Consider the following 24,020-nt stretch of genomic DNA (forward strand, 5'->3'; position numbering starts at 1 on the left):
AAGTCTGGATGTTCCTTGAACTTTGGTTAGTGATCCTATTCACAGGCTGGGATCAACTGTACAACTCATAAAAATCATTTTTAAAGAAAAATCATTTAATGTACTATCTTTTGGGGTATAGTTCGACACTTGTATTCATGAAATGTGACACTGTTGGCGCATCCGCCACAGGTTGGCCACCCCTGACTCAGACGTTCAGAACCGGTTCTAACATTATTTACTGGCTATTAGTATTCTATTGATTCATCTGTTCACTGACCAGAGTTTCAAGGAACAGTAGATAGCCTCTCATGGCATGGTTAGTCTCGACCCGGCCCTTCATTAGAAGGGGCCAACGTTTGGTTCCCAGTACTGAGTGGAAACTTATGTCTATTTGAACACTATGTTGTATGGATATTTATTCATATTTAGGCATAGTTAGAATTGAATATGTATAAATATAGGCATAATCAATTTATTTCTATTTGAACACGATGTTGTATGAATATTTATTCATATTTAGGTATAGTTAGAATTGAATATGCACAAATATAGGCACAATCAATTTATTTCTATTTGAACACTATGTTGTATGGATATTTATTCATATTTAGGCATAGTTAGAATTGAAAATGCATAAATATAGGCATAATCAATTTATTTCTATTTGAACACGATGTTGTATGGATATTTATCCATATTTATACATAGTTAGAATTAAATATATGCATAAATATAGGCATAGTTATGTTCATATATTTTTATTTGGACTTTCAAGAATAACTAATGAATATTACCAACGCAAATTCAAAGTGTCATTAAAGTAAGTACAGTTTACTTTGTATTCATGTTAAATCCTTTCCTTTACAGCAAAACAAGAGATTGGCCACCCGTGGTCTGAGTGAGCTCTGTCTGTAACGGAGCTCCGGTAACAATCCCCGGTACAAAGGTCCGTCATAGTGACAACGTGAACACCAGAGGAAAACTAATATTAACCTCAATGCTGATCGCCTGTACGATATCCGGTTAAGCCGGAGATTCGATGAAAAGGATCGTAATAACGATATTGTGATTATTTATGAAAAAGGGGTTCATACCCTGATTCTGATCGTCTGATTGATCTCTGTTTGTAACGGAGAACTAGTGACAAAGGTCCGTCATCGTGAAAACGTGATCCTCAGCGGTACGATAACATTCTCTAATACTGAATGTTTGTGTTATCTCCAGTGAAGCCGGAGATTCGATGAAAAAGGGACCGTAATAATGAAACTGTGAAGTCTTCATCGGTATCACATTGTTAACTCCGGTTCTGGCCGTCTGCTTGATCTCTGTTTGTACCGGAGATCCGGTAGCAAAGGCCCGTCACCGTGATATCGTGACCGTTCCCGGTACGATAACATTGTCATTAACCTCAATGAATGATTGTGTTATCTCCCGTGAAGCCGGCCGTAACGGTGTAATTATGATCAAACATGACAAAGGTTCGTGTGTAAAAGGCTTCAGCCGGAGTCCGAGTGCCGGATTACACCGTTGCACTCCAAAATCTGCTCCTGAACGTTAACTAGTTCTCACCCAATGAGTATCCATATAGCGGAGCATAACTCAAGGCGGAGCTAAGCATAACTTCGGAGCTAAGGGTGTCGGTATAAAACGACCCCAATTAATGACTCATACACTAACGTACCTATTAATATTGTTAGCTATATTAACAGTAACCACATCAATAAAAACGTTCATAATATTAAACGTACTATCATCAACTCTGATACTAAGAGGAGGCTTGAATAACTCGTGATCGTATAAAAACGGAGAACGGGAAATTCACCTCTCTTACTCGAGCTAACAAAGAAAACGAGAGAAGGAATAACTCATATCTGTAGAACAGGGAACGAGCAGTCTCTGTTTTCGCTCTCAAGGTTACATAATAAAAAACTAACATCACACAATAAAACAAGAACATTAATAAAATTGATTGCTTTTCTTAGTAATAACCAAGAACGAAGAATAACGTAACAAAAAAACAAGGATATAGTCTAAATCGAAGCCTCTGAGGCGAGAACAAACTAACAGACTAAATCGCTAAACTTTAATTCGCTATTCTTTAAATCGCTATTCTTCGTAGGTCCAAATTGGACTTGCAAGCAAATAAATACCATAGCAAAAATTAATGATAACAATAAAAGGCCATAAAACGTAAGTGATATAACCAAGATGACAGAGTACCAGATGGGCAAAATTAACTAGAATATTTACCGAAGCGAACATAACCCAAAATGGCTGCCGATACCTCGGCAGGACAATCGCTTCCAAAACTAAAAACCACCATATTGGAAACAGAACAAATGCCCGGTACTGTCAAAAGCTGCCAAAACAAACTATGGTACTTAACATTGGTAAGGGTGAAGTATCAACGTCAGTCATGTTGAATAAACGACAATCACTTCGAAAAACACTGGGCAAAACACTTATAAACTTTGCTGGCAAGTCCAACACAGAAGGATGTCCTAGTGAGCGCGAGTGGTGGGTGTCGGTAGGGTAACCCAACTGTATTCTCTAGGGCCTGTCACGGCCCTCCCCCTTTGATGAAGGGATTATCTAAATGGAAGACAGCCTGTGAATAGTGTTTTACAAACGCCCTTGTTAGATATACGACACCAACAAGGTGCTCGCGCGAGGGTTGTAACCTCTGCATTCCATGCTTTTAATTTTCTCTGGTATATTTGGAAGATTTATATCAGAAAAAGTACAAAGAAGGACTTTTTCGCCGGCCGTCACAGGTTCGACCCAGAAAAGCAGCTTGGAAAGTGGAGGGGGTAGCTGGAGTGAAGTGACAAGAAAAGGTAGTAAAGATCTATAGCACAGTTCTGTAACAAGATCTGTTAATTTATGGATCAGGAACATGGGCTCTTATGACAAAAGAATCAAAGCTTCAGGGAACTAATTAGAATGCAGAGGTGGATTATGGCAATATTAATGCTTGAAAGATTTAGAAATTGTGAAAGAATAATGGCAGACATAGCATAGATTACGAAGGTGTTTGTCATGACCTAGATGAAGTGGGGTGGGGGGTTGCTTGGTAAGATCTAATTTAGGGGAGGAGATGGAGGGAGGCATAAAATTTGGAGATACAATAAAGAATGTTTAAGGAGTTAGGTGGAAGAGGATGCCTTTGATAGAACGCACTGGAGAGGATGCATCCTTAATGCAAGGATAGTGGATCATAAGAATTGGGTATACTTAGGATTCTGAGAGATTTTATTCTAGGATAAATATTTTAAGTTTATACTGCATATACCTAATTGATAGTATAGAAATGCTTTATAAAATAAGATATACGTTGAAGTTTTAAATGTTTAGATTACCTGGTAATTAGATCTAGAATATTACGTAAACACCAGCTAGCAAATGGTATTTTTGCAACAAACTGTACAGATTATTTGTTTAAAGTACCTAAATTTAAAAATTTTAAATCTTTAAATTTAAATTTACTGTTCAAAAAAGTTTTTAGTACTGCTTTTTAAAAATTGGTAACATCTATATAGCAAGACTGCATGAACTTGAAAAAAAATTGTCTGTAATATCAGGCTAACAGTGATACCAGATCTGGTAGTGCCAATATGCAAATTAGGTGTGGCAGGTGGCAAACACGAAATTACTTTAGAAGTGAGGAAAAGATTAGCATCATTAATAGATAGAAACTTTCTACTGTAAACTCGAACCAGTTGGGTGTTGGGACGGATAAGTCTACACCCTCATTATGATGTTTTGGTGGCTTATTTTTTTTTTTTTTTGGTTACTGATGGTGACACTGTATTAAAATGGCACTTAAGAGATGATAGTTCAAGGGAAGTTTTAGTTGTGTAAAAACTATTCAGCATGATTCTTGCTCGTTAAAGAACATATCTGAGGCAGATTCACGTTATTTTGCTGGTTAATTTTCTTGCCCAAATACTTCAATCTCGTTCCACAAATATTCACCTAATTGTGCATTCTTGCACAAATTCTTCCATTGCCAACTTCGGTAGCTTGAATTATTTATTTTTTGTAATTGTTGGTAGCCTAGAGGTGTTTCTCTCCACACCCCCTTATAGATTGACTTTTTTTTTCTTTTTTGTAAATTAATTTTAAAATTAATATAAAGTTACCCCTGTGTTAGGATGAAAGTTAGAAAAACTGTAAATAGCATGAGGGTTTTTTCATAAAGTTTAGACAATGTTTGCAGAAATAGTTTCAATTTATGGATGTAAAGTAGCTTAATGTTGAGAAGGTGACAAGTGGCGCAAATGCAATTCTTTGTGATTGGAGTACCTCCTATTGGATATTATACTTGGGGAAATTGTTATTGCTATGTTCTCTTAACCCGCCAGTCTTTGCCATCTAAATGAGTAGATAGTGGGCTACACTACACCATCTGGTATCACTTTTTATTGCCAGATTCTAGCCAGTGATTTTCCGGTTACTGACATAACCTCAGTCTCACTACCCATTGGTATCTAGTATCACTATTTGCCTGTCGGGCATGTTTGAGATAGGGTGGACAGGTCTTTATCATGAAAGGATCAAGAGATTTAGGTCTTAATTTTGTCTTGGTAAAGTTTATTTACTTGCTATAAAAGATCTGGTAAACCTTCAAGTACTTTAATACAGTACTGTAGATTGAAGCCAAATATGAACATGACATTCTTAATTTACTTAAGTTTAAAAGTACTTGACACTTCAGGTTAGTGTTTGCTTTGTGAAATTAGATCAGAAGTTTGAGCAGTTATATTTGCAATAGAAAAGAATATTTTTTACAAATTATATGTCTTATATTTCAGCGTGAGCTCTGCGCACAGTAATCGGAAACATTGAGATTGATCTCACAAACTGGAGATGGTACTCGGACAGCAGTAAACAAAATACAGGAAATTCCAAGAAGAAAATTCCAAGAAGAATGTTACTTAACAGAACTTGAAAGAGAATTTAACGGCCTAACCTGTAAAGCAGTGGAGCTTGTGGAGCTTATATAAGGGCTTCAAACAATTTTCATAGATTTCACAAGAGACACTTTACTAATATTTTCCATACAAACTAATACAAGTGTCCCTTGTGAAAGCTGTGTCCCTTGTGAAAGCTATGAAAATTGTTTGAAGCCTTTATATATAAAAGCTCAACTGCTTTACAGCTAAGACTGTTAAATTCTCTTTTTTACATCAACTGCAGAATTATATAAGTGACTTCCTGGAGAGTATTGATTGTAGACAGAATGAAATCTAATACTATAATATAAAATCTAATATTTGCTATTTTACTATTTATGATCAATAAAATAAATTCTCTTCAAATGAAATAAATTTTTATTTAATATGTTGAGTCCCATTAGCTTGTATTCTTTCACCATAAAATATTGTGAATTGTATGCTTTGACATGCCCGATTGAATCTTACACTTGTCAGTAAAACTTCTGCCTTTACAATTTGGGCGGCTGAGAGTCCCAGTATTCCATAATTCTTGGCTGCAGGACTTCAGCATTCCCAATACTTGGCTGTAGGGCTCCAGCATTCACAATACTTGGCTGTAGGGCTCCAGCATTCACAATACTTGGCTGTAGGACTCCAGCATTCACAATACTTGGCTGTAGAACTCCAGCATTCACAATACTTGGCTGTAGAACTCCAGCATTCACAATACTTGGCTGTAGGGCTCCAGCATTCACAATACTTGGCTGTAGGGCTCCAGCATTCACAATACTTGGCTGTAGGGCTCCAGCATTCACAATACTTGGCTGTAGGGCTCCAGCATTCACAATACATGGCTGTAGAGCTCCAGCATTCACAATACATGGCTGTAGAGCTCCAGCATTCACGTCATCTATCACATCATATACAAGTTAGTATTTGGATCTGAAAATTAAAATTTACACAATTTTTGTAGTAAAACATGAAAAAACTACACAATTTTAAAATTGTCTGGAAATCTCAAAATGGTATAAGTTTGTTGCAAAATATTCAATCTTAATTTGATTGAGATACTACTTAATACTATTTACCTCACTATAAATTTAATACCAAGCCAAAAACTACTACCTATAAGGAAAAATAAAAAATATCTAAATTACAATGTTAAAAATTAAAGTACTTTCAATTAATATACCTTGTAAATTAACCTTATAACCTAAGTTAAGTATTTTTTCCTCTTCAGCAATGTTATAAATAGATTAAGACATGATTTTATCTGAATAACTTATCCTTAATATTAAGGTAAGACTGACCACACTAGAATCTCACCGGGAAAAAAAAGAATAGACTGAAGTGTTATGTATGAGATGAATGGCAAACTATTGATTTAAAAGCTCATTATAGATAGTGAGTTTACTGGTGAAGATAGGAAATTCTTTCAACCTGCTCTCAGACTTACTTTTAAACGCATTACAGTACTTCTCCATTACATTGTCCGTGAGGTAAGAATAGTTTGGCAACAATTCATAATTTTTTAGCCTATAGATTGTGATAAAATAGAAGCAGCATAACTAAAATTAAGGCCTTATACACATTTGCAACTCCCATCACCTACCTAAATAAGCCCAGTCTACATACAATTCAGGCAGCAAATATTCAATGAATAAAATAGAGTACGTAAACCGTTCACAAAATTAAACCCTTTCGGAACTACACTCATTTATTGACCATTTATACTATCGCTTCAGGTTCTAAGAATTTATTGGGAAGAAAATCAACTTTCTATAACTCAGGGGATTAAACACTAAGTATCTTATAACTGGGAATGTAAGTTCAAATATGTGACTAATAAAAATATAGCTCCGGTTCAATGTGCACAGCAACACCGCTAAATCATCAGAACACTTCTTTCAACATATAATATTGATACTTTGCAGTTACAAAGCTTGTATGTTTACCCTTTATCTTTGTCCATATCAGTCACGCATTAGAAAATTTTGCATTAAACATATACTGCTGTACTGCCAAGCCACACTACCCCCTCACAGCCATATCTTATTAAACCTACCAAAATTTAATAGAGGAATATAATTTTATTCCCAGCAATTTCCCCCTAAAAGGCTTATCTAATGGCAGTCCATCAACCCTAATTTTGGAGTTGACAAAGCTTGGACAATTTTCAAAATCTTAATCTCTGCCTTGATCTTTTCCGTTTCTCTACATCAGTGGTCCAATTATATATAAAATACTTGAAACTTAGTTTGTCATGTTGAATAAGTTAAAACCATGAAAGACTATTTACCTTTTTTTATTCTGGAATAAAAAAAATTACAAAGCAGCCAATTTCAATCTGAAGGTTTTCCCGATGACATCTTGGGGTGAGCGTAACACCAAAGACTGAACTTTTGGGATTTTTTGCTTAGAATGAACAGGCTTCACACCCATAGTTGCACATTCCTCAAACACCCTGGAAAAATAAAAGCAATCAATAATTTGCACAAAACATTTAATTTTTATCTTCCAAGAAGAAAATTTTAAAGAATTTAAAACTGCTCAACATAACTTAAAATTTTAAAATGATTAAATTTATTTAAAAGCATGATAATATCAAATGCAAGAAATTTTTAAAGCACGAATAATATAATTCAGGAACCGAATATTCATCGATTACTAAAGTCACTTCAGTAAACTGTTTACAAATCACCATCATCTCAAATACACTTGTGTATTGACTTTACTCTGCTTGTCTCTCTTCAGGTTCTAAGAATTTATTGGGAAGGAAAGTTAACTTTCCATAATTCAGGGGATTAAACATTTTAAGTACTCTTATTACTAGAATGTAAGTTTAAGTATGGGAGACTAATAAAAATATATCTACCCTGTCCTCCATTTAAAGTTACAGCTCCCAAGCAATGCGCACAGCAGCAATGATAAGTCATCAACATATATCATCAATACTTGCTGAGCTACAATCGTAGTTGGAAAAGCAGGATGCTATAAGCCCAGAAGCTCCAACAAGGAAAATATCCCAGTGAGGAAAGGAAACACAGAAAAATTAAAATATCTTAAGAACAGTAACAACATTATTTTAAATATTTCTTGAATAAACTATCAAAACTTCAAACAAAACAAGAGGAGAAATAAGATAGAATAGTGTGTCTAAGTTTACCCTAAAACAAGAGAACTCTAACCCAAGACAGTGGAAGACCATGGTACAGAGGCTATGGCACAACCCAAGAATAGGGAACAATGGTTTGATTTTAGAGCATCGTCATAGAAGAGCTGCTTACCGTATAGATAAAGTCTCTCTTCTACCCTTACCAAGAGGAAAGTGGCCACTGCACAATTACAGTGCAGGAGTTAGCCCCTTTACAGAGGAGGTATTGTTTGGTAATCAGTGTTGTCAGTTGTATGAGGACAGGCGAGTCTGTAAAGAATAGGCCAGATTATTTGGTGTATGTGTAGGCAAAGGGGAAATAAACCGTAACCAGAAAGAAGGATCCAATGTAGTACAGTCTGGCCAGAAAAAGGATTCAATAACACTAGCGGTAGTATATCAACGGGCAGCTGGTGCCCTGGCCAACCTACTACTGTTCATTATTATATGGTAGTACACATTCTTTCAACATACAATATTTATACTTTGCAGCTACAAAGCTAGTGTGTTTACACCTCACCTTTATCTTTGGCCACATCAATCAAGTGTTCTTAATTGAAATTTTGCATTTAACATTTACTAAGTACAGTACTGTACTGCCAAAACACACTACCCCTCAAAGCCATATCCTATTAAAACCACCAAAATTTCAGTGTCATATACTCATTTTTATCCCCAAGCAACTTCCACCAAAAAGGCTAATCTAATGGTAGTTCACCAACACCCATTTGGGAGTTGACAAAGCTTGGACAATTTAAAAAAACTTAAGTCTTTCTAAATCACTGACTTGATCTTTCCCGTTTCTCTACATCAGTGGTCCAATTATATATTAACTACTTGAAACTTTTAGTTTGTCATGTTGAAAAAGTTAGACCAAAAAAGACTATTTACCTTTTTTTATTCTGGAATAAAAAAAAAAAAACAAAGCGGCCAATTTCAATCTGTTGGTATTCCCGATGACATCTTGGGGTGAGCGTAACACCAAAGACAGAACTTTTGGGACTTTTTGCTTAGAATGAACAGGCTTCACACCCATAGTTGCACATTCCTCAAACACCCTGGAAAAATAAAAGGAATCAATTATTTGCACAAAACATTTAATTTTTATTCAGCATGGCTTTACCTTCCGAGAGAAAATTTAATTTTTAAAACTGCTCAACATAACTTAAAATCTTAAAATGATTAAGTTTATTTAAAACCATGAGAATATCAAATGCAAGAAAAAATTTTAAGCATGAATAATGTAATTCAGGCACCAAATATCCATCCAGATCATTAAAATCACTTAACTAAACCGTTTACAAATCACCACCCTCTCAGAATTACACTTGTGCAAGTTTAAATATGGGACTAATAAAAAAATATCTATCGTGTCCTCCATTTAAATTTACAGCTCCCAAGCAATACTGCTAAATCTACAACAATACTGTATATGGTCATGTATTACACGGCAGTACACATCCTTTTAGCAAAATTTATACTTTGCAGCTAAGCTACAAAACTAGTATGTACTATACACCCCACCTTTTTCTTTGGCTACATCAATCACATGTTTTTTAATTGAAAATTTTGCATTAAACATTTACTAAGTACTGTACTGCCAAAACACACTACCCCCCCCCCTCTCTCTTTGCCATACCTTATTAAAACTACCAAAATTTTAGACCCCTATTTGCCATACCTTATCAAAACTACCAAAATTTTAGACCCCTCTTTGCCATACCTTATTAAAACTACCAAAATTTTAGACCCCTCTTTGCCATACCTTATCAAAACTACCAAAATTTTAGACCCCTCTTTGCCATACCTTATTAAAACTATCAAAATTTTAGACCCCTCTTTACCATACCTTATTAAAACTACCAAAATTTTAGACCCCTCTTTGCCATACCTTATTAAAACTACCAAAATTTTAGACCCCTCTTTGCCATACCTTATTAAAACTACCAAAATTTTAGACCCCTCTTAGCCATACCTTATTAAAACTACCAAAATTTCAGTGGCATATACTCATTTTATCCCCCTGCACCCCACCCACCCACAAGGGCTTATCTAATGGCAGTCCAACATCAATTATGGAGTTGACAAACCATGGACAATTTTCAAAACTTCATGCCTTAATCGAAATCACTGACTATCTTGCCAGTTTCTCTGCATCAGCGGTCAAATTATATATTAAATACTTCAGAATTTTTAGTTTATCACACTGAATAAAGTTAAAACCATACAAGACCATTTACCTTTCTTCATTCTGGAATAAAGAAAATACAAAATTACTAATTTCAATCTGAAGGTATTCCCGACGTCTTCTTGGGGCGAGCCTATACACCAAAAACTCAGAACTTTTGGGACATACAGCTTGGAATGAACAGGCTTCACACACTGAATTGCACACTCCTCGAACACCCTGGAAAAAAAAAAAAAAAAACAATTTGCACTAAATTTTCATTTCATTAGCCAAGGAAAATTTAAAGCCAATTTTATAACTGCTCAACGAAACAGATTTAATCTGATTATATATATTTAAAAGCATGAGAATATGAAATGCAAGAAATTTTGAAACCATGAAAAATGTACAAGTTTGGAATTATTTTAAACCAATTTTTTTCAAGAACATGATGTACTGTACTTCTATTGGAAGTAACTAGCAATTTTATACCATTAATTACCTTCATTGGGGAGCAGTCTACCTTTTGCAGGCTGAACAATTCACTAACCTTATACCAAATATAGACCTCACAAATGTTTTGAAGAAATATCAAACATTTCATATAAAAAAAAAAACCAGTGCCAAGCTAGGACAATTTATTACCAATTAATGTTAATTTGTCACCAATTTCAAGTGGCAAATAATTTAAAATTCAGGCAGGTGATTCATTAGCATTCAAGTGGACAGTTTACATTACTACCAAACTTAAAAAATCCTTCCAAATTTTAATCAGTTACTGATCAATTAGCCTGTTTGATTTTTGTCAATTAAAAATTTGTTCCCCATAGTACTGTAGTCCATTCGCAAACATTCAGTATTATTTACAAATAAGAAAAAGCTAATATGTGTGGCCAGATCTGAGCAATGGTAAAAATAACAAATTTAGAAATAATTTGTATTTTTCCTAACATACAAACCTGAAGCTATTTATTAGGGTATTACTTTCGGCAACGCTGAAAACCAGCCAAGACAATTTTAGTGAGGGATAATTACCCCATCCGCTAGTTAGCGGGAGGGGATTGGGGTAGACTAGCTACCCCTCTCACTCACACCTGTCGGTTGAGTAACCACTTTTGCTTTCTGGTAGGACTTCTAGGGGGACAGGGTGGCGGGCTAATTTGTATAAATTGCTTCAGGTTTGTATGTTAGGAAAAATACAAATTATTTCCAAATTTGTTATTTGCTCCGACAGATACAAACCTTCGCCATTTATTGGGGTGACTTACTCTCAGGAGGGAGGAAGTCCAACCAACTGGCGTTGGTCATGACCCGGGGTCCTCTATTTCGATCTGTGATCGATAGTAGAGGGAACCCTACCCTCACTAAAATCAAAGTAGTTACAGGTAACTCACTGATAGCGACCTGCAGAAGCTTGTGAGAGAGACTCATGGCTTGTCTTCACCTAGGAACTCTAGGATTCCAAGACATATCCAATACCCTCCTACAAGAGGTATTGGTGACGTAACAAAGTATTCATCCATACCCAGGATGCACAAGGGAAATGATTCTTACCTGCAGAGGGGTGAGGTCAGCTATGCTTCGGTCTTCCGGAGCTATTTCCCGGGGGGAGGGGGGGGGAAGGAGAAAAAGAAAGAAGTCAGTCAGACAATCTTTTCATTCACCCTAGACTAACCCGGGTCACCTCAGCCCTCAACCCTCTGCTACTTGTCCATCAAGGAGCCTGAGGCATTAGATCACTTGTTGTGCGGCCACCAAAGGACCAATGGAGAAGGTTTCCATGTTCCTGTGGGTTACGTCTTTCAGGTAGTGGGCTGTTAAGGTCGTCTAACGCTTCCACACGGCCGCTTGCAATACCTGTGCCACAGAAAAATTTTCTTGAACGCCAGACGTTGCAATGCCTGACGTCATGAGCTCTGGGTCGGCTGGACAGAGGATGATCTGGATATAGAGCGTATTCGATTACTTTCCTTATCCTGTGGCCGCGGGGGCATAAAACAATTAGAATAGCGCCAACGTTATCCCTGCGTGTCGTACGAGGCGACTAAAAGGGACGGGACGAGGGGGCTGGGAACCCCCTCTCCTGAATTGAAATTCCTGTGAGACATCATCAAAGAGCAGTTCCGGTAGGCCCTGCTGCTTCCTCCGGTGCCTTAGATGACCGCGGAGGTAGCAGCAGTAGGGGACTCAGCAGTATGAAGCTTCATCTGTGGTGGAAATGTGGGAGGTTGGGCTGTGGCACCCTAGCAGTACCAGCTGAACTCGGCTGAGTCCCTGGTTAGGCTGGAGGAACGTAGAGAGTAGAGGTCCCCTTTTTTGTTTTGTTTCTTGTTGATGTCGGCTACCCCCCAAAATTGGGGGAAGTGCCTTTGGTATATGTATGTATCCAGGAGGAAATAGTATTCCTCGTGACCCTCCTCTTGACCTTCCCCGTGCTGACAAAAAGTGCTCGTACACGGGGGCGAGCTTTTGCTGTTCTTTTTAAGTAACAACCTCAGACTCCTCACTGGACATAGTAACAGTTGGTCTGGATCTTCGGTTACAGAACGAAGAGAGACTATCCGAAATTGGCCAAACCTGGAGTCCGGCACACCCGGATTTTGAGTCGGCTATAAACTCAGGGACAAAGTTAAGGATTACTTCCCCTCATCTACTAGAGTGGGAGACATCAGCAGATAGACCATGAAGTTCGCCGACTCTCTTGGCCGAAGCCAAAGCGCACAGGAACACCATCTTCCACGTGAGGTGGCGATCTGAGGCCTGGTGTAGTGGTTCATAGGAGAAGCCCCTCAGAGACCCGAGGACCAGAACCACGTTCCAAGGGGGAGGTCTTAGCTCTGCCTGGGGGCAAGTAAGCTCGTAACTTCGTATGAGCAAAGAAAGTTCCAACGAGGAGGAAATATAGACTCCTTTCAGTCTAAAGGCAAGACTCAAGGCTGAGCGGTAGCCTTTGACTGCCGAGACCGAGAGAAGCTTTTCTTCCCGAAGGTATACAAGAAACTCCGCTATGGTTGGAACAGAGGCATCGAGGGGAGAGATACCCCTTCCACAACACCAACCACAGAAAACTGACCACTTCACCTGGTAGACTGCCTCAGTGGATCTCCTGAGGTGTCCAGCCATTCTTTTCGCAACCAGTTGCGAAAAGCCTCTCTCTGTGAGGAGGTGCTGGATAGTCTCCAGGCGTGAAGTCGAAGAGAGTCTACGGCTCTGTGAAAGATGTTGGCATGTGGTTGTTTGAGGAGATCGTGTTGTGGAGGAAGCTCCCTTGGGATCTCCGTGAGGAGATGCAGAAGGTCCGGGAACCATTCTGCGTGATGCCATAGCGGAGCTATAAGGGTCATTTACAAATTGTTGCTTGCTCGTACCTGGTTGAGGACTTTTCTCATCAGACATACGGGAAACGCGTAAGCGTCCAGGTTTATCCACCGTTGTTGAAAAGCATCTTGCCAAAGAGCTTGGGGATCCGGGACTAGGGAGCAGTACAACGGGAGCCTGAAATTCAGGGCCGTTGTGAACAGATCCACCGTCAGGGAACCCCACAAATTAAGGACTTTGTTGGCTATCAGAGGATTCAAAGACCACTCGGTGCCAACTCTCTGAGTCGCTCTGCTCAGTTTGTCCGCTAGCACATTCCGCTTGCCCGAAATGAAGCAAGCTGATAGAGTCAACGAGTTGTCTTCTGCCCATCTGAGTATCTCTACTGCAAGATGACAGCTGCTGCGATAAGGTACCGCCCTGTTTGCTTAGATAAGCTACTACCGTGGTGTTGTCGCTCATCAGCACCACGGAGTGCCCCGCCAGGACCTGGTGGAACTCTTTGAGGGCCAGAAAAGCTGCCCTCATCTCTAAGAGATTTATGTGCTGGTACCTTTCTGATTCGGACCATTGGCCGGAGGTGTAATGGTGCAGTACGCGAGCCCCCCACCCTTCTTTTGATGCGTCCGAAAACAGCATCAATTCCGGGGAGAAATGAGAAGTTCGACACCTTTGCAGAGGTTCGACTCCGCCAGCAACCACCTGAGGTCCGACTGTTCCTCTAGCCCTATGCGGACCAGGTGCTGGTTTCACTGGGATTTTAGTCGCCACTGGAGGGATCTCATCCTGAGGCGACTGTTGGGGACCAGTCGGGTCAGAGAAGAGATGCGACCGAGAAGGCGAAGCCAAGACTGCGCCAGGAGCTCTTTCCGACTGAGGAAGACCTGTGCTATCTCCCTCAGTCTCTGGATCCTTTCCTCTGATGGAAAGGCTTTCTGCCTTAGGGTGTCTATCGCATGCCTAGGTATACCAGTTCTTGAGAGGGGAGCAGTTGAGACTTAGAGGTTTACCATGATCCTCAGATCCTGGCAAAACCTTAAAAGCTCGTCTTGGTGGCGGAGAAGGGCCGCCTCCGAGTTCGCCAGAATCAGCCAGTCGTCCAAGTATCTTAGGAGACGGATGCTGACTCTGAGCCCAAGATGATACTAGGGCAAATACTCTCGTGAATACCTGGGGTGCTGTGGAAAGACCGAAACACAGTACTGTACCCTGAACTGGTAATGCTTCCGATTCAACATGAATCTCAGATACTTACTGGAAGACGGGTGGATTGGGATCTGGAAGTATGCGTCCTTCAGATCTAGAGTGCACTTGAAGTCCTGGGGTCTTATCGCTTGTCTGACTGTGTCGGCCGTCTCCATCCTGAAAGGTGTCTGTTCGACAAACCTGTTCATGGCCGAGAGGTCGATGACTGGTCTCCAGCCTCCAGACGCCATTTTCACTAGAAAGAGTCGACTGTAGAAGCCTGGGGACCCGTTGAGGACCTCCTGGAGAGCGTCCTCCTCCAACATGCACAGGACTTCTGCTCTGAGGGCACACTCCTGTGCGGATCCCTTCACACAGGAGTTCAATGGAATCGGCACTCGAGTCAGTGGAGAGAGAGAGTGCATGAACGGGATACGATACCCTGAATGAATCACATCGACCGTCCAGGGTTCCGCCCCGTGGTGAAGCGACCTCTGCCAGCAGCTTTGCAGGCATCCCCCCACAGGTGGGCAAATGGGAGGATTGCCTGTCTTATTGGGACCGGCCTCAGTCAGATCCTTTCTTACCCTTTTCTCTGCTGAAGGACTTTTTGCTGTGAAAGGCCTGCTTTGCACCCTTTTTACCCTGCTGTTTTGGGTCTAGCCCTTTTCGGTTGCGGGTTTTGCTGTGCTTTCCGCTGTGGCTGAGAGGAGTAAGGTCTAGCTGTTGAGACCTTTTGGATAAGAGTCCTGACTGGACTTCCTCCACCTCTCTGCCACCCGCTCGACATCCTCGGGATAGAACAAAGAATTGCCCTCAAAAGGAGCATTTCTCACTCGCTACTTCGGCCTCAGGGAGATGTCTATAGAGCTTGCCTATGACGGCATCTTTCCTCTTCAGGATAGTGTTGGCCCAAAGTTCCACTACTTGATGGGAGAGGAACTCTATGGCTCGAGTGCCAGACAAAAGGAGTCTCCAAAGCCTTTCTAGAGGACTCCTGAGACAGGTCTTTAGACCGCATCAGTTGTCCTAGGGATCCTAGCCAGAAATCCAGCCACGAAGTAGCCTGCATGGCGTACTTCGCCACCTTCTCCTGGTTTAGGATTTCAGAGGCCGAAAAGGAGATGAAGTCCCTTAAGTTTCTCAAAGGGGGTGGCCTTAGAGAGTGCCTCTATAGAGTGGTCGAGAAGCAGCGTTGGAAGAGATTCCCCGAGGATCTCTTAGTACCTCCTCTGAAACACATGAGGAGGAGGTAGGAGCTTGGAGGACGAGTTGGAGCGGAGAGAAGAGGTGGACCCATTTGCCTGGAACACTGCCTTCTGTTTGGCACTCTTCAACCACTTTGACCAGGGCAAAGCTGCACTGGTCCTATGAGGTTTCCGAGTGCCATAGAACTGGTCAAGGACCGTTTCTTTCCCATCTAGAGGGGCTGCCGATGGATCTGGAAGTCCATTGATGGAACGGATGCAGGCTAGGACCTGCCAGAAGGCGTGTTCTGACTCCTTCCTCTCATCCTCTGTAAGCTTAGGACTAGCGGCTGCTGGCAGAGCGTCGTCCTCGAGACCGCTCTGCCCTTCCACGTCTGAGCTCGCATCAATAGGAGCCCGGCGCGGGTCGAAGTCGTCAACTGTATAGACTGAGGATAGGGCGACTACCGGGGAGGTGCTCGCTTCAGGCTGCCTGGGAGGCAGTGAGGAAGGAAGCCTGGCCAAGGATTTGGGGATGGTGAACAAATCCTTCGGTTCCCTCCTACGAGGCCGGAGGTCCTCTGTACCCAAGGGCCTAGAGGACTCCGTCGGCTTACGGGTGGAATGTAAGTCCATTGCCGTACAGGGTGAATCCCGTCCCGTCGCAGGTCGTGCCTCCTTGGTGAATACCGTCCGGTCGCAGGTCATGCCTCCTTAGACGCTATCTCAACCGGTAAAGAAGGGAAGGAGTCTCCATAGTAAGTAACCCTATCCTCCTTGGGGGGGGGGGGGGCGAAGGACGAATCCTTTTCCATTCCCCCTTAGGCCTGGCCTGTGGCGTCTTTGAACTGCAGGGGGCTACCCAGAGGTTCATGCCTAATCTCCTCCAGAGGTCTTTTGCGAGGGGATGATAGTCTCCCCTTGCCTGAGGAGCCCGCCTGTGCGAGAACTCTCTACCTCCTCCTAGGATCGGAGGGAGGAGAGGACCCCGGGAAGAGAGGAGGCGACAAGGGAATCCTAGGTATATCACCTAAGGACTGGGAGCGGGGAAAGACTCCCTTCATGGCTTGGCGCATTACTTTAAATAGTTGCTAAGCCACGGGGGGTCACAGGCTCCTGTGGAACAAGGGGGAAGGTCCTTAGGAAAGGACTGCTCCTGAGTTTAGGAACCTGGGCAGGTTCTCTAACCCTCTTGTCCAATGGAAGCTTCCCTACAGGCAAGATAGGCACAGGCCTACCCTTAGGGATAAGATCTGGGCTCTGTCGCCGTTGTCTCTGTTGAGGCCAAAGGGGCTCGAGAGACTGATTATGAGCGCCAAGATGATCGTGCGCTCTTGGGCCGAACTATTGGTAGGCGGAAGGTTGCTCGCGCTGCGCCTCTCCCGATTTCGTGCACCTTTTCGCGCTCCTGGAGCGCAACAGGATGCTCGCGCGCATGGTGTGCAATAGGATGCTCGCGCGCATGGTGTGCAATAGGATGTTCGCACGCATGGCTAGCAATAGGCTGTTCGTACATATGGACCCCCATATGATGAACCTGCACGCCATAATCACCATTTTGTTAGCGCGCGCCACGGTCGTGCCCGACGAATCGGTCGTACTCGCCAACTTGGCCGTGCGCGCGAGAGCTCTCAGGTTATTGAAAGAACTCACTGCTACGCTCACCCGAAGTTTCACGATAGCTTATGTTGTGTGAGCGCGAACGAACAACACAACGAGTTTAAAAACTCTCGTCATAATAAGAATGACTCTGGTCACAAGAACCCGTAAGTTCAGCGTGAACCGTGTTGCGCGAACTCGAAGGAACAACGCAACTAGAAACCGGAGTTTCTCTGTCACGAAACACCGAAGTATTAGCGCGACTAGAGTTACGAGAGCCCAAGGGTTCAGCGTAACTGAGGTTACGAGACCCCGGAGGGTCAGCGTAACTAGGAATCGAGATTCCTCTGTCACGAGATCCCAAAGGATGAGCGTGACTGACGGTACGAGATCCCAGAGATTCAACGTCACTGTCGTTACGAAAGCCCGAGGGTTCAGCGTAACGGAAACCCAAAGGTTTCAAGTCGCGAGAGCCCGAAGGTTCAGCACGACGGAGACCCGAAGGCCTCCTGCTGTCATGAGAACCCGTGGGATCAACATGACTAGAGTCCGAAGACTCACGATCACGCCACCCCGAAGGGTGATCATTGCGAGACCTCAAAGAGTCAACATGAGGAGAACAAGCAGGTTCAAAAAGGCCGAGGAGGAGAACACCCGGGGTGGAGAGGGGTTACCCACCCCTCCACTCTACGAACCTCCGGAGAGGAACGTACAACAGACTCCGCCCGAGGGGGAGTCTGAATAAGTTTGACAGAAATCCTCCGCAGAGGAGGAAAGTTCACCCAAAGGAGAACTACGCTTATAACAAGGTACTATTTCCGCCCCTGGAGGAGAACCTAAAGCGTAAGGAGATTGCCGATGCACAGAGACAACCTTCTTTTGCGAACGAGAGATATGTTCCCCCGAGGGGGAAGCTCGCCTTGGAGAGAGCCCTGCGACCGCCCCTGGTGGGTTAGCTAACTCTTTGGCGTTGGAACCAGACCCAAGGTCTGGCAAGGAACAGGCGCTCCCTGGAGGAAGAGAAGGAGCCGACTCACTGGGGGAGCCGTCATCCTGCTTCGGGCAGAGATTTGGGCGTAGAAGAAACAGAAGCCCGCGATTTCTTCAATTTTGAGGAAGACCCCGAAAGTGAAGATTCGCGTTTACTGTAGAAGACTTCTTACGCGCAAACCTCTCCCACTGGGAGGCAGGCCACTCCCTACACTTGGAACAGGTGTTGTCCCGCGAACACCAAGTTCCCCGGCAAGCCGGGCATAAAAGATGAGGGTCTGTCTCCAAGGACAACATGAAGGTGCCGCAGCGGCGGCCCTCAATCCCAGGACATGTCCGCATAGCGGGACAAACACACAAAAGAAAAAGGAAAAGCAATAAAGCCAAAAGTAAAAGTGGTTACTCAACCGACAGGTGTGAGCGAGCGGGGTAGCTGGTCTACCCCAACCCCCTCCCGCTAACTAAAATTGTCTTGGCTTGTTTTCAGCGTTGCCGAAAATACCCTAATAAATAGCGAAGGTTTGTATCTGTGTCGGAACAATTATAGAATAGTAAATAAATTAATTTAGAGGTGTTTTTAAAGTTTTTCCTAATGATTTCTAAAGGAAATCTATTGTTTCTGACTTATGTTAGGTCGACTACCATAACTGAAAAGCTATGGGTTTGCGCTAAATATCAATAGTATTTGAAACGCCTTGAAATATACCATGCACTAGTCTAATTGTATAATATTCAAATCAACTTATGAAACTTCTTGTTTCTGCTAGGCATAAAAAATCAGACATTTTAATGAGAAAAATTAATTATAAAATACTTTTATTATCAAACCTGGAATTCACTATTATAAATGGACAAGTGTTGACTAATTTGGCATTTTCTTTCTACACGTTTTATTGGGGCTGGGCCATAACTTACGTATCAGTCAATTAAAATGCGAAGGCTTATTTCTTATTAACTTCATTGTTTGCATTTATAGAGATGGCAAGTTATTATTGCTTAATTTCGCTTTTGCCAGCGGTTCTGTTTAATGTAGGACTTAATTATTACCTGGCTTTTTAACCTATTATGAGCTTCCAAATATCTATGCACAAGAAACCGAATGACAGCCATTTTTTCTCCCACTATCCCCTAGTTTCAATTTCTCTACCATCACAAAATGACGACTCCAAGAGGGAAACAATTTATTTCAAAATTCAATGTTAATTTTATCTATGTTACCAACTGATGATGAAACCGCTCGGTTCAGTGCATGGCTGTTGTTGCTCAAGTGAAAGTATAAAACATCTCAAAAAGTGACCCACAAGGCTGGCGGGCACAGCAAATCCATGTACAGCTTGCCAGAATATGAGAGCGGTGAGATTATGTTTATTTGCGAGCGAAGCAAGCTACGGCAAAGCGAAAATCCTTATATGAACGTGAAGTGAATCAGAATTGTGATAGACTTTACTTTTCTTCTACTTAAATGAACCATATATTTTTTCAACCGGTTATCTTGTGTTTATTTTGCATTTCTGACCATTGTTCTTGCTGCAACTTGCTCGATTTTGACATTTCCCCACGCAAAAAAAAAAAATAAAAAAAAAAAAAATGCACAGGTGTCCCCCATAATCTTGTATAAGAGGGTCCAAAAACGCAAACGGGTGGTTTGCCCCATAATCATTGTCTAAAATGCATAGAACAAGGCAAAGTAGGAAAGATATATGGTCCATGTATTTGGCTAAAAATTAAAGCCTAATATTTACAAAATACAGCTGTACTGGACTTACATTATGCAACTATTTGAACAGTGACCCATTTTTCTCAAAACTACTTTGAAATATTGTACAACGGCTTGAATAAAACCACCGATATACAATCTTGACAAAGCTGAATAAACTTAAAGGGGAGTTAGAGCTCCAACCTCGGTTCGAACAGTTACTTTGCTACCATTAAGCCAGGTTTACATGGTCGAACGGTTCATTGAACCCGATTGTCGAACCTGCTTGTCAAATGGTTCAAAGAGGTAGAGTCAGCTACAAATACACAAGGTTTGTGGACAAGGAAGCCCCACCCAAAAAACTCAGGCAAGATCAGACTTTCTTTGACCTGTTCAACAACCAAATACTCTGTTCACACGTTCGAACATCACTTCAAACACTTGTCTGTCGAACAGAGTTCGACAAACCGTTCGACTGTGTAAACTATTTTAGACTAAAAATTTCGAGCACTTTTCTACTCTGACCACTATTAACCAATAAGGTATTATAGTTACCAACAGAAAAGGCTTTTCTACTAAAAAATAAGTTTTGGTATTATTTTACTTATGGACATTAATTGCTTTCAACATAAAATATAGGTTTTTCTGTTGTAATATGATGTGTTTGAATGATTTTCAGGTTCATTTCCATTGCAAATGAATACTTAACCTTCTACCACCCCTCCTCCTATAGATAATCTGGGAGAACCTCCTTGGGAAGCAGAGTTTTGGGTGGGGGAGACAAAGTAGGTAAAATCAGGGCTAAATGGAGGAAAAAACCTAAATATAACACTCAAACATATAAAAATGGACCGGTATACAGGTATACACAATTCGAAATACAGTACTGTACATAAAAACAGTGGAAATGGGAAAACCCGAGCCAATTATTTTACATGAGAAAATGGCATACAAATGCACTCTATGACCAGTTATTACACGTCACAGTGTAGTCATGCACTAAACTAACCTTAATTTTCTGACCTAACCTGTCACTGAATATATCTGCACCATAATTAAAATAATACCTTGAGGAGGGTACAGCAATGCAGCAGTTTTACAAAAATAATGTAGTCAATGATTTTCATGGTATCGTTTTACAAATAAATAGCGAGATATATATTGCTTAAAATATTGCGAGTGATTTCCAGGCCGCTTGATCCACTCTTTGAGATCCCTCCAGTCTGTCAATATTTTGAGTATGTACCAATGAATTATCAGGGTCTACAAAATTTTCAGAATGATTCACCGTGTTATGTATATAACCCAAAGATGGCAGCTTATACGCACGCCACTTGTCGCTATTAATACACGAGCCACTCTTAATATATTTCTGGATTAAAGGAATAAGATTTTCAGCTTAGCGTTCGAGGCAAAGGCTCCACTAAAGGCAGTATCAAAAATTTCTTTGATTCCCTCTCAATCTCCCCCCCCCCAAAAAAAACCCAAATATCACTGAGAGGACAGCCCCTGTCAAATTGTAAAATGAGATTCATCTATTTCTATTATAACACTATCACCACCAATTGGTTCTTTATTATCAAAATATTCAACAACTTCACAACAAAAACTGCGCCAATCAACACTGGTTGCTCTACTAATTTTAAGAGAATCTATTACAGTACCCCACGATTAATAAATAATAGTTTCCAACCAGGAAGATGAGTACCATCTAAAGAGGTACCTTTATAATCTGAAACTTGATACTCGCATGGCCGGCGTTTCTTTGTTTTAGCAATCACCACAGTAAAACTACAATAACCTATATGCTTATCTTCCCTAAAAAGTAATGGTTTCTGACATTTAGGACACTGAACACTCAAAGGTAACAGAATGTTGTTAAAAAATCATATTCATATTTTGCATATTTGGCATATGCACCACCATGATATTTGCCTAATACCCAAAAATAATAAAGCTCACAAGAGTCACACAACTGTATTTCACTATCCATGCCCTTAAACTGATGGCAGAAAAGAGTAGACAATCTTTAGTCTGTTGGAACAGTATTGTTTTCTGGTTGGTTGACAATGAAAACGTCATAAATTGACAGCCAGTTACGTAAAGTGTGACAATTGACATCTCTTTACCGAGGACCAACCAAACCATAGTATTTTGGAGAGAATCAGGTATGTTTGTAAATGGCAGTTGTAGATTGGCTAATTGTTAAAACGGTGGCCTGAAGCACCAGTCTTCGAAAGGAAAAACGTCAAAAGTATTACGTAATTCCAAATACGTTTGTTATTGGCTGAAATCAGTAACAGTTAAGCCACATGAGATGAAACAGGTGATATGAGGGGTTGTCGATAAATAAATGAACAAATTCAGGATACTGATAATTGGTGTAGAAGGCAAACATACAGACGTCATAATATTACTTCCAATTACAGAAGTTGAAAGATGAGCCAACAACCAAAACAGATTGGTTCTAATTTTCTATGCGTACGCAATTGCATTGAGATGATAAATTTACCACCTACTAGAATGAGATTTACGAAGCTTCTACCTAGTAGAATGAGATTTACGAAGCTTCTACCTAGTAGAATGAGATTTACGAAGCTTCTACCTAGTAGAATGAGATTTACGAAGCTTCTACCTAGTAGAATGAGATTTACGAAGCTTCTACCTAGTAGAATGAGATTTACAGAGCTGCCAGTGCCCGTGAAAAGAATAACATTAGACAAACTTTTTTCATGTGAACTCGCTAACATTTTTCTTGATTTTTATAAGAACTAGACATTTGCGACAAATATTATACAGAACTACTACAAAAGACTTCCTTAACATTCTCTAAGTTAAAATACGCTACATTATTAATGTCCATAAATTAAATACCCAAGTTTCTTGTAGAAAAACATTTTTAAAAATGGCACTAATTTCCCCTGCAAATAAAAACTTCAACCATCTAAGAAATGATAATGTTAGCGTGCGCAGCTTGGCATGTAGGCCTACCAGTACTGTACATAAGAAATTGTTTTTTTTTTTTTTCTGTGAGCAAAGAGCGCACGATTGAGCAAAAATCATCCAAATCCTAAAAAAAAAAAAAAATTGCCCTTTCTTAGACTGAAGGGTCTTGGGTTTATTTTCTGCTGAAATGGTCAAATTCAGCGAAAGCACTATTTACTATTAAAAAAACTTGCTGTTCAAATTGTTGTTCCGTCCGTAACTATAATTATACCACAAATAAGATCAGATGTAGTTAAACTGATTATTACAATATTGAAAACCTTAATAACTGCAAAGTAAAGCTATAAAATTTCTACAAAAATATAAAAAATCAATATCATTAACCTACAAACTTCTCCAAAATACTATTAACCTATATGTACAGAATGTTGATATAAAAATAAAAAACGGGATTCAACGAAAAAAAAGTGAATTTCAAAGCAAAGTCGCCATAGTGAGGTAGGGCACAAATTTAGACATTAACCCCACTTTCAAACACAACTATATTAACCTACACCTAATTCTAACCAAAAGCAGGTCCCCTGTATGGCATGTTGAACACTACTATTCTTACATAACTGTGCATATATCCTATCACATGGAAGAAAAAATATTTTTAAAAACTACTCTTGTATAACCATATACTGTACATATATCACAACGGTAGCAGAAAACTTGAATAAATTATGGAAATACTTACCACAGATATCATTGACGTAGGCGGTTTAGTGGATATTCACCTTAGCACTGCCAAAACCATACTGTCTGTTTTCTCCGGATGAATTAAGGGCGTTAAAATCCAAGGATTACAAAGAGCTAG

The 24,020-nt window shown here is 40.7% G+C and overlaps 1 protein-coding gene across 1 annotated transcript; it reads right to left on the reverse strand.

Annotated features, from left to right (window-relative positions):
* Positions 1-5,394: 5,394 nt before the first annotated feature.
* On the reverse strand, positions 5,395-24,020 carry LOC137657077 (uncharacterized). The gene is made up of 6 exons (XM_068391441.1): positions 23,901-24,020; positions 10,314-10,480; positions 8,965-9,131; positions 8,238-8,343; positions 7,219-7,383; positions 5,395-5,861 (listed from the first exon to the last, which is right to left on the reverse strand). Exons 1-5 carry the CDS (start codon positions 23,910-23,912, stop codon positions 7,245-7,247), a joined length of 591 nt encoding a protein of 196 aa, XP_068247542.1. The 5' UTR covers positions 23,913-24,020; the 3' UTR covers positions 5,395-5,861; positions 7,219-7,244.

This window comes from Palaemon carinicauda, chromosome 18 (assembly GCF_036898095.1).
Source record: "Palaemon carinicauda isolate YSFRI2023 chromosome 18, ASM3689809v2, whole genome shotgun sequence".
Taxonomy (NCBI): Eukaryota; Metazoa; Arthropoda; class Malacostraca; order Decapoda; family Palaemonidae; genus Palaemon; species Palaemon carinicauda.